Raw genomic sequence first — 10249 nt, 5'->3', positions numbered from 1 at the left:
CATTTAATTCTTCTGAAACTCAGAGTTTTCATCTGTTACAGAAAGACAAAAATACCTACCTTGGTGGATGATTGTGAGGCTCAGGGATGACGGGAATATAGTAGGAGCTGAATTAAAAGCAATTCTGATTATTTCCGTGGTCACTATTGCCGCCCCACCGCACTCAAGCAGCCCCTGGTGCTACACCAGCTACATTTGCTTTGTGTGACAGCAGGTTGTGGACAAGACAGCCTTGACCACTAGACTGCAAGCTCGCTGTGGGCCGGGCTCACGATTCACCCCCGGATCTCCCAGCCCTGGCACCGAGCCGGCACTGGGGGCGCTCCATGCCTGCAGAATAAGTGGAGAAAGCGACAGGGATAAACGTAGAAAAACAAGCACAGACAGACGGAGAGAGGGCAGACTGGGAGGCAGGTTTTTCCGGGAGTCTCCACCGAAGGACAGAGAGGGCGGAGTCAGAATCGGGGGCGGGGGCCTCGCTCGGGAGGTGTGGCCTGGTTCGGGGGCGGGTCTTGGCGCGGACCACTCCCCGGTCCGTCAGTGAACGTGCTCCGCGGGCTCAGTCCGCCCGCCGCTGTGTCCCGGCGTGCAAGTGAGCTTTTTGGCTGCCCCGCGGGCCGGGGTGCGGAGCCGACATGCGCCCGCTGCTCGGCCTCCTTCTGGTCTTCGCCGGCTGCACCTTCGCCCTGTACTTGCTGTCGACGCGACTGCCCCGCGGGCGGAGACTGGGCTCCACCGAGGAGGCTGGAGGCAGGTGCGTGGCGGGAATCCGGGTTCGGGTCAGAGGAAGGGAGCCGGGTCCGAGGACCGGGGCTGGGAATCGGAGATTCGGAGATTCGGGTTCCGGTATCGGAGGCGTTGGGAATTGAGGTTCACTTATCGGACTGGAATCCGGGTCTGGTATCCGGGCCCGCGTCCGCACGGTCTCGGACAGGCGGGTGGATGGGAGCCCGGCTCCGGCCCTGACTGGGACCTGCGTGGTGCCGGCTGCGGGGTGTGCAGGGCGTCACGCCGCGGTGCCTTTGGTTGGATGGATTTGCCGAGGGAGACGCGGCGCTGAGCCTGCCCGCGCAGTTGCTTTCCCAGTCCCAGTCCTGGGCCCCATTTCCAGCCCACCTTCGCCCCCGTGCGGGCCCCCAGCCCCTTCAAGTCCACTTTCAACTGCCTCTCCTCCTCCCAACCCCACTTACGTCAGGTCTGCCCTTGAAACTTTAGACATTAGATCTTCAGGAGAAATGTTGCATAGACAACTTTAAATTATTCACGAATTAATTATCGGCTCTGCCCCTCTTCCTGGTTGTCTCTACTTTTACCTTTTTTTTTTTTTTTTTCCTGAGACGGAGTCTCGCTCTGTCACTCAGGCTGGAGTGCAGTGGCACGATCTCAGCTCACTTTAACCTCCTCCTCCTGGGTTCAAGCGATTCACCTGCCTCAGCTTCCCAAGTAACTGGGACTACAGGCGCGCGCCACCGCGGCCGGCTAATTTTTGTATTTTTAGTAGAGACGGGAGGGGGGGGAAACCTCACCATGTTGGCCAGGCTGGTCTCGAACCCCTGACCTCAGGTGATCCGCCTGCCTCAGCCTCCCAAAGTGTTGGGATTACAGGCGTGAGCCATCGCGCCTGGCCTCCATTTCCCCTTCTAATGAACGACTGGTCGAGGCAGGAGGCAGAGCAATACTTAACCTGGCCGGTTTTTGTGAGTGCTGCATACTCTTTATAAAGTGCATGGAAGTGTGCCTAGTACAGCATTGCGTGGTTAAGGGAATTACTGATATTTGACTATTAAGGCAGCTGTTTTCAGTTATTTTATTTTTTTGGTATAGCTAAGAAGGCTCTGCTGTGGGTGTTGGACATACCAAGAGAAGCATTCTCATGAGAAGTAGGAGGGTTTGCTCATGATTAATCAGTGATGGATTCAAGGACTGTTCAGATGGCAGAGGCAAGGTAGCGTTTATACTATAACCCTTGGACAGGATTCAAAGTGCATTGAGGACCAGATTAAGAGCAGAGTTAAATAGTAGGCTCTTTGAAAGGGTTCTATTCAAGCCTGACATATTATCAAAAAAGTTACATTTATCCTATGGGATAGATATACTTTCCTGAAGAATCTTTAATTGGCTTTATAGTGAATGCTAAAATGTCGTTTTACTTGGCACCTCAGGAACAGTTTGAAGTCTGAATTGTTCTTGGTTTGTGGGGGAGGCAGTGTCCTTGAAAGGAAGGCAATTTAGGACGTTTAGAATTTCCCTGGAAATGAATCTATTTGCCTCTTAAGAACAGATTCTAAAATCCCAGAGCTAGAGGGGAACTTAATGACTATTGAGCACCAACCCCTCATTTTTTAGATAAGGAAACAGACTCAGGGACTAGTCCAAGGACATACAACAGAAAGTAGCAGGGTTGGGATGCTAACCCAGGTCTCTTGCTTCCAAACTAGGGCTCTCCTGTCTGTCTCTGCAACGTCGTATCAGGTCATCTGTCATTGGGAGTGTATGTGTTCCCAGCAGACCAGATGATGGGCATATTTATAAACCTACTCTGAAAAGAAGACACAGCGAGTGACTTTCATGGGCACTGGACTGATCTGAACTCATGTTTCCATCTGCTTTTCCAAATCCCCAGGTCACTGTGGTTCCCCTCCGACCTGGCAGAGCTGCGGGAGCTCTCTGAGGTCCTTCCAGAGTACCGGAAGGAGCACCAGGCCTACGTGTTCCTGCTCTTCTGCAGCGCCTACCTCTACAAACAGGGCTTTGCCATCCCCGGCTCCAGCTTCCTGGTCAGTGTCCTGCCCTCCCTCCAACCCTGTTTCCTTATCTGTAAAATTTGGATACTCCCCTGTAACCTCATGGGATTGTTGTGTGGGGATGATTAAACGTGACAGTGGGTGTAGTGGGGCTGGCACACAGTGGCCCTCAGTGCCTACTGAGGGATTGAGCACCAAAGCGGGAGACAGTAACAGCTTGCTTTTGTACTGCTTCCCTCTCTCACTCAGCCTGTTTCTCTCCTCTAGGCTGAGGCTGGACCTGCTCAAACAGTTTCCTTGTCGGAAACTAGAAGAAAAGCAAACATGTCCAAGAGAGGCAGGGGAGGTGTGTGGGGCTCGGGGTCAGGGGCTGACTCCTTGAGGCTGCCCTGTGTCTGTCTTCTGTCTTGAACTGATCCCTCTTCAGGGCAGACAGCCAGCTGCTGCTTGGTGGGGGCTCCACATCCAGACCTGAGGGTGAACCCTGACTCTGCCTGCTGTGCTCTTGGGGAAGATACTTAATCCCTCGCCTGTAGAATGGGGCAAGGATGGCATGACTCAGGGATGTAGTGAGGATTACACAGGACATGTAGTCAAGCACTTAACACAATGCTCAGCGGCTCCCACACTTCCCACTTCCAAGGCTTCCTTTTACTTTCTCTCTTGGATTCCATGTTTTGTCAGGATGATGTCTACCAGCCAGAATGCATTTAGGAAGTATTGGTTCACTTTTCCCTTTTTCTTAAACCAAGACGTCTTCAAGTGTCGGCTGGAGCTCTGGTCAACATGGAATCCCCAGTATTAGCATACTACATAGATGTAATTCCAGCAAAAAGCAAAGAAACGAGACATCTTACATAGCTTGTGTGGTCTTATCAAAGGAAAATTCATGGTTTGTGTTCATCTTTTGAAATAGTAAAAATAACTTGTGAGTTTCATTTCTACTTTCTTGGAGCCTCAGTAATTGCAGAATCTACCACAGCCACAGATCCCATTTAATTCTCTCCTGCCCCCTGAGGCTTTTATCCTTATCCTCATTTTCAAGGTGAAGAGACTGATGCCAGATGTAGTTCCTAGCCTTTTCATAATTTTTCATTCACCTCTTTAAATGGCAATTGGGACCTGGGGCAGTGGCTCACGCCTGTAATCCTAGCACTTTGGGAGGCTGAGGTGGGAGGATCACTTGAGTCCAGGAGTTTGAAACCAGCCTGGGCAACACAGTGAGACCCCATCTCTACAAAAAATTTTAAAAAGTAGGTGGATGTGGTGGTGTGTGCCTACAGTCCTAGCTGCTTGGGAGGCTGAGGCAGGAGGATCACTTGAGTCCAGGAGTTCGAGGGTGCAGTGAGCTATGATGATGTCACTGTACTCTGGTCTAGGTGACAGAGTGAGATCCTGTTTCTTAAAAATAAATAAATAATGCAACTGGGTTTTAGCTGGGAAAAGGCAGTGAAGGAGGAGGGAAGCTACGACTCTCAGGCTCCAAGATGAGGTGCCTGGTAGCTGCCAGATGTTCACATGCCTGAGGGTTTGTTTTCTTTGCAGAATGTTTTAGCTGGTGCCTTGTTTGGGCCATGGCTGGGGCTTCTGCTGTGCTGTGTGTTGACCTCGGTGGGTGCCACATGCTGCTACCTGCTCTCCAGTATTTTTGGCAAACAGTTGGTGGTGTCCTACTTTCCTGATAAAGTGGCCCTGCTGCAGAGAAAGGTAAGGGGAGGGGTCACATCTGAGAGCTGGGACCCTAGAGAGTCACTACGTGCATGGCCTTGAGAGAAGCGAGTGGCAGGGATTTCCCACAGTACTCTTCCACGCTGTCTCAGGAGGTCCTAGGGGTTCTTTTGATGTCTTCAGGAGACATAGGCTTGGGATCAAATCCCAGCTCCATCATTACCTGCTCCGTGACTCTGGGCAAGTTCTTGACTTCTGCGATCCTCAGCACCTCTATTTTAAAATGAGGAAAACAGTCTCTCCCTGGAGGGTTGTTGGAAGAATTGGGAACAGATTATGTAAAGTGTCTAGAATAGTGCCTGGCACCAGCAGGTTTTCAATACCTGGAGACCCTTTCTGCTTCTTAACAGCTTTCTTCTCTTTGGCTACAGGTAGAGGAGAACAGAAACAGCTTGTTTTTTTTCTTATTGTTTTTGAGACTTTTCCCCATGACACCAAACTGGTTTTTGAACCTCTCGGCCCCGATTCTGAACATTCCCATCGTGCAGTTCTTCTTCTCAGTTCTTATCGGTAAGATGCTAGTGGGGTAGGTTTGAGTCTTCAGAGCTGTCCCGTTGGGGGTCTGCCCTGGGTTATTGGCCACGTGAGCACGTGCCTGCTTCTGAGAACACAGGCTCACAAAGTGTGACTTCAAGCCTTATGATCTAAAGAAATGATTCCTGATTTCAGATCTGCTCAGGCTTCAACATGAAAACCCATAAAAATACTTTTGGACTAAATAAGGATTGCCCATTGCATGGCTGTATGCACTAGGCACTGGGATTAGAAGAGATGGTCTGTGTAAAGTACACAAATTGGCCCATAGTAAGTACTCAGTAAATGCTAGCAGGAAGAGCAGGGTTGGAATGAGGGTATGTGTCCATGAGTTTTGAGTGGGGACAGAAGAAAGGAGCAGAGCAAGGGACTTCCTATCTGGTTTTTGGCCCCGTTTTGATTAAGTTCTGCCTTAGGAATTGCTAGCATCAATGAGGTTCCTTCCTGCCTTTTGACAATTGCACAACCTGCAGCAAGCTACTTACCCTCAATGGGCCACCTGGCTAGGAATAGAGCAGCGTTTCTCAAAGTGTGGGCCTTGGGCCACCTTTATCAGATTGGCAGGGTCAGGGGGCTTGTTGAGAATCTAGATTTGGGGCCTACTCCAGACCTACTGAATCAGAATCTTGGGAGTGGGATCTGGGAATATGCATTTTAATCCAGTTCCTAATCCGTCATTTTCAAACTGCAAACCCAGTCGTTCTCAAACTGCAAACCTTTAAGAATCGCCCGAAAACCTATTAAAAGTCACTTGGAGGCCGGGCTCAGCGGTTCACGCCTATAATCCCAGCACTTTGGGAGGCTGAGGCGGGCGGATCACTTGAGGTTGGGAGTTTAAGACCAGCCTGGCCAACGTAGTGAAACCTCATCTCTACTAAAAATACAAAAATTAGCCTGACTGGTGGTGTGCGTCTGTAATTCAACTACTTGGGAGGCTGAGGCAGGAGAATCGCTTGAACCTGGGAGGCGGAGGTTGCAGTAAGCTGAGAGGATGACACTTCACTCCAGCCTGGGTGACAGAGTGAGGCTCCATCTCAAAAAAAAAAAAAAAGCAAAAAAACAAACAAAAAAAACAAGCAAAACAACAAAACATCACCTGTGGATATTTTAATCCCTAAGCTAAGGCTACAGCACACATCAACTAAACATCTCTGGGGTAGGACTCAGGGATCAGGATCTTTTAACGTTTTCCAGGTGATGGAAGTAGTTAGTCCCTAAAAGGGATTCTGCTGGATCCTGAGTTTTGCAGTCTACTGAATTAGACGATATCTAAAGTTTCTCCTTGTCTTTGACAATTATATGACCTCCAGCGAGCTACTTACTCTGAACGGGCCACTCGTCCAGATAAAGGGCTGGGACTAGAGCAGTGTTTCTCGAAGTATGGGCCTTGGACCACCTTTATCAGAGTGGTAAAGTGCTAACATCCTATAAAATCAGTGTCTGCTACTTTCTCCATACTGGAAGAAAACCACCCTCCTGAAGCCTAAGGCAAGGATCTCTTTCTTTAAACCTCCCTTAGAGCCTAGAGGGAAAGACAATTCAGGGCTTCTAGGTCAAACAGAGCAAATCTGTGGTTGAGCAGCTGCTATTAATAGGGGATACCTGAGAGAAATGGAGATCTTAAATAGAAGCAAGATCTACCAGAGCCAATTCTGGTCATATTGGCTTTCAGACAAAGTGCCTCAGGCCCTCAGCTAGTGGGGGTTTGCTGCTTCTAATTACCTAGGTGGCATGAGGCTTGGCAAGATTCTGGAGACCAGGCTTCCTGTCCCCTATCTCACAAGCTGTGTGACCCTGAGGGGTCTGGGATGTTCATCTCCTGTATACTTCCTCTCCTATAGAAGAGAAATGGACTATCAGAGGGTTCCAAACCAATCGGAATCTCAGGGTGAGAGTGGAGAAGGGGCTTTTAAAATACAGGTTCCTGGGCACTACCCCAGAACCAAGTAACCAGAATTTCTGGGCTGGAGGCCAAGGATGTGGTTTTTAACAACGTCACCAGCTGATTGTTCTGCAGCTAGCCTGTTCAGCCAGCTAGACTTTTGGAATCCAGTGGATTTGATGCATCTTTGAGACAGTGCAGAATGTGAATAGTACTTCTTTTAAAAAACTGTTTATTTGTCAGCAATGGCACTTCTCTCTTTACTTTGGCTGTTGGGTACTCAGAACCAAATTTGGGGCCCACTTTTAGCAAACAGGTGAACCTTATGCATTTTTCTACTAACTGTACTCCCTGATGTCTTGTATTGTATTCTTCTGCACACATTTTGCTTTTCCTATTTAAAATTTTATTTATTTATTTATTTATTTTTGAGACAGAGTCTAGCTCTATCACCTGGGCTGAAGTGCAGTGGTAAAATCTCGGCTCACTGCCACCTCTGCCTTCCAGGTTCCAGTGATTCTCCTGCCTCAGCCTCCCAAGTAGCTGGGATTACAGGTGCATGCCACCACACCCGGCTCATTTTTGTGTTTTCAGTAGAGACAGGGTTTCACCATGTTGGCCAGGCTGATCTCGAACTCCTGACCTCAGGTGATCCACCTCGGCCTCCCAAAGTGCTGGGATTACAAGCATAAGCCACCATTCCTGGCCTTATTTTAAAATTATCTTATAGTAGCATGTATTATTTGTGTAAATATCTCAAGTTCTTTTGTTGAACAAGACAGGCATATATGGGAAGTGAGGAAAGGAGGGAAAATAATAGAAAAGAAGGAAAGAAGGGAAAGAGTTAATATGTGTAAGGGTCAAGAGTCAAGCAAAAAAAAAAAAAACTGTAGTCACTGTTCTTGGTGACATTTCCGAATTATTATTTTCTTAATTTTGCTGCTGCTTGTAACAGGTGCTTTTCCCTTTTCTTCTTCCAGGTTTGATCCCATATAATTTCATCTGTGTGCAGACAGGCTCCATCCTGTCAACCCTAACCTCTCTGGATGCTCTTTTCTCCTGGGACACTGTCTTTAAGCTGTTGGCCATTGCCATGGTGGCATTAATTCCTGGAACTCTCATTAAAAAATTTAGTCAGAAACACCTGCAGTTGAATGAAACAAGCACTGCTAATCATATGCACAGTAGAAAAGACACGTGATCTGGATTTTCTGTTTGCCACGTCCCTGGACTCAGTTGCTTATTTGTGTAATGGATGTGGTCCTCCAAAGCCCCTCATTGTTTTTAATTGCCTTCTATAGGTGATGTGGACACTGTGCTTCAATGTGCAGTGTCTTGTCAGAAAGGACACTCTGCTCTTGAAGGTGTATTACATCAGGTTTTCAAACCAGCCCTGGTGTAGCAGACACTGCAACGGATGCTTCCTAGAAAATGCTGTTTGTGGCCAGGCGTGGTGGCTCACGCCTGTAATCCCAGCACTTTGGGAGGCCGAGGTGGGTGGTTCACGAGGTCAGGAGTTCAAGACCAGCCTGGCTAAGATGGTGAAATCCTGTCTCTAATAAAAATACAAAAATTAGCCGGGCATGGTGGCAGGTGCCTGTAATCCCAGCTACTCGGCAGGCTGAGGTGGGAGAATTGCTTGAACCGAGGTGGCAGAGGTTGCTGTGAGCCGATATCACACCACTGCACTCCAGCCTGGGTGATAGAGTGAGACACTGTCTCGACAAAAAAAAAAAAAGAACAAGAAAATTCTGTTTGTATTTTGTGGTCTAATAAGGAGCTCGGGATAGCCTGTTGTATTTGCCTCATGCCAGCCCCTGAGCTGCCTTGGGAGAAGATGCTGATCGTCCTTGTCCAGAGTACTGCTTTTGTAGAGTGACAGATTGCTGGGACAGATGTCCTCCTGTTGCATCTTTGGGGATGTTCAGTACCGATGATGACCTGGGAACCCACATCACTGACACCGCTCTTCATCTTCTGTCAGTCTCTTGACGAGCATTTCTTTTGTACTTTTTTGCTGATGACCTACCTCTTCATAAGCCAAGTGAAACAAGTTGACGAACTGCCTAGGACTTGCACGTATTGCTCACATACATGATGATTTCTGTCACGCTCTTGTGTTCAGACCCACTGACATTACCACGTATGTCAAACCTTATGATCGCATGTCCTGACAGTTAAGGTGATTGCAAACAGACTATTAAATATGAATGGAGCAAACACTGTATGTCATGGATATGTTCTGGAGAAATTCTTACCCATCTGGATGGGGTAGGGCCCTTGACTCATCTCAATCATGACCAGGCAAACATTTTATCTGTCCTTTCTGCAGGAATCCCTTCTGTGTCATGCTGGGAGAATGGGTGCAGTATATGTATGGGGCCATCAGGCAGTATACCCTCTGAATGTTTTTCATTTTTTTATTTGCTTAGAGTAACTAAAGAACACTTGTATCTTTTAATTTATCTTTTAATTCATCTTTTAATTCAAAGAGGAAACCTTGGCTTCTGATAACTTTGTTGTGTTGTATCTTAATGGCCTATAGCTGTCATTACTTTCTCTAGCTGCAGTACAGAATTGTAACAGACCTGGATTAATGCTTCCAAAGACAGAAGGACCTTGGCACCTAAACTGACCAGCTCTGTGATCCTGCACCCCACAGGAGTAACTCATCAGGACTTACCAGACTGCTGCTCTTGGGCATCATCTGCTGGGTTGATGATTTGGTTTGGCCAAGAGTCTTGCCAAGACTTTAATCTAGGCCTCTTGTTCTACAAGAATTCTTGGGAATTACTCATGTTCCATAGGAAGAATGCATTCCCAGGTGATGGTTTTTGGTTATGGTATGATCCTTTCACACCAAGGATTTCATTGTTTAAAACGTGTTTCTTTAAAAGAAGCCTTGATAACGAGAGTCGGGGAAGGAGGCAGCAGACTTTGAAGACTGTGGCCTTTGGTATTCTGGAGTAGGGAGAGGGAAGGAGAAACATGTTTTCCACATCATCGCAAGTGTATGCCCTTTGCCCCTCTTCAGGATCCTTAGATTTGCCTCCCTCCCTCCACCCCAACAATTTTGCAATAATGTGCCTTATCAGTTGTGAGTTTACAGGCAAAGCAATTTCCCAAATAAGTGGATGTAAGTGTTCTGTGTGATGCTTGTTTGAACATCTTGCTAACTTTCAACTACCTTTGCCAGTGGGAATTAGGAGTGGCTGAAAATTGGACAGTCCAAAATGGTGTTTTAAGCTTTCCACTCTCAATGCTTCTTACCAAAATAATTTCTTGGAAGCCAGATTTTCATCTTCATTTTCTCTCTCTGTTCCCTCTATAGTGGGGTCACTAGTAACAGGAGTAGCTACCG

At 47.7% G+C, this 10249-nt stretch overlaps 1 protein-coding gene across 1 annotated transcript; it reads left to right on the top strand.

Annotated features, from left to right (window-relative positions):
* The first annotated feature begins 539 nt into the window (after positions 1–539).
* TMEM41A (transmembrane protein 41A) lies at positions 540–10034 on the top strand. Its single transcript, XM_003256583.4, has 5 exons — positions 540–754; positions 2624–2777; positions 4290–4451; positions 4844–4982; positions 7869–10034. Exons 1-5 carry the CDS (start codon positions 636–638, stop codon positions 8087–8089), a joined length of 795 nt encoding a protein of 264 aa, XP_003256631.1. The 5' UTR covers positions 540–635; the 3' UTR covers positions 8090–10034.
* Positions 10035–10249: the final 215 nt, after the last annotated feature.

The sequence above is a fragment of the Nomascus leucogenys genome, chromosome 11 (assembly GCF_006542625.1).
Source record: "Nomascus leucogenys isolate Asia chromosome 11, Asia_NLE_v1, whole genome shotgun sequence".
In the NCBI taxonomy this organism is placed as follows: domain Eukaryota; kingdom Metazoa; phylum Chordata; class Mammalia; order Primates; family Hylobatidae; genus Nomascus; species Nomascus leucogenys.
Note: the sequence above shows the minus strand (reverse complement) of the source record. Positions and strands in the feature narration are given on the sequence as shown.

Coding starts and splice junctions, on each gene's coding strand:
- TMEM41A (XM_003256583.4), top strand. CDS start 636: ATGCGCCCGCTGCTCGGCCTCCTTCTGGTCTTCGCCGGCTGCACCTTC. Junction 2,778..4,289: donor TCCCCGGCTCCAGCTTCCTG/GTCAGTGTCCTG, acceptor TTTTCTTTGCAG/AATGTTTTAGCTGGTGCCTT. Junction 4,983..7,868: donor CTTCTTCTCAGTTCTTATCG/GTAAGATGCTAG, acceptor TTCTTCTTCCAG/GTTTGATCCCATATAATTTC.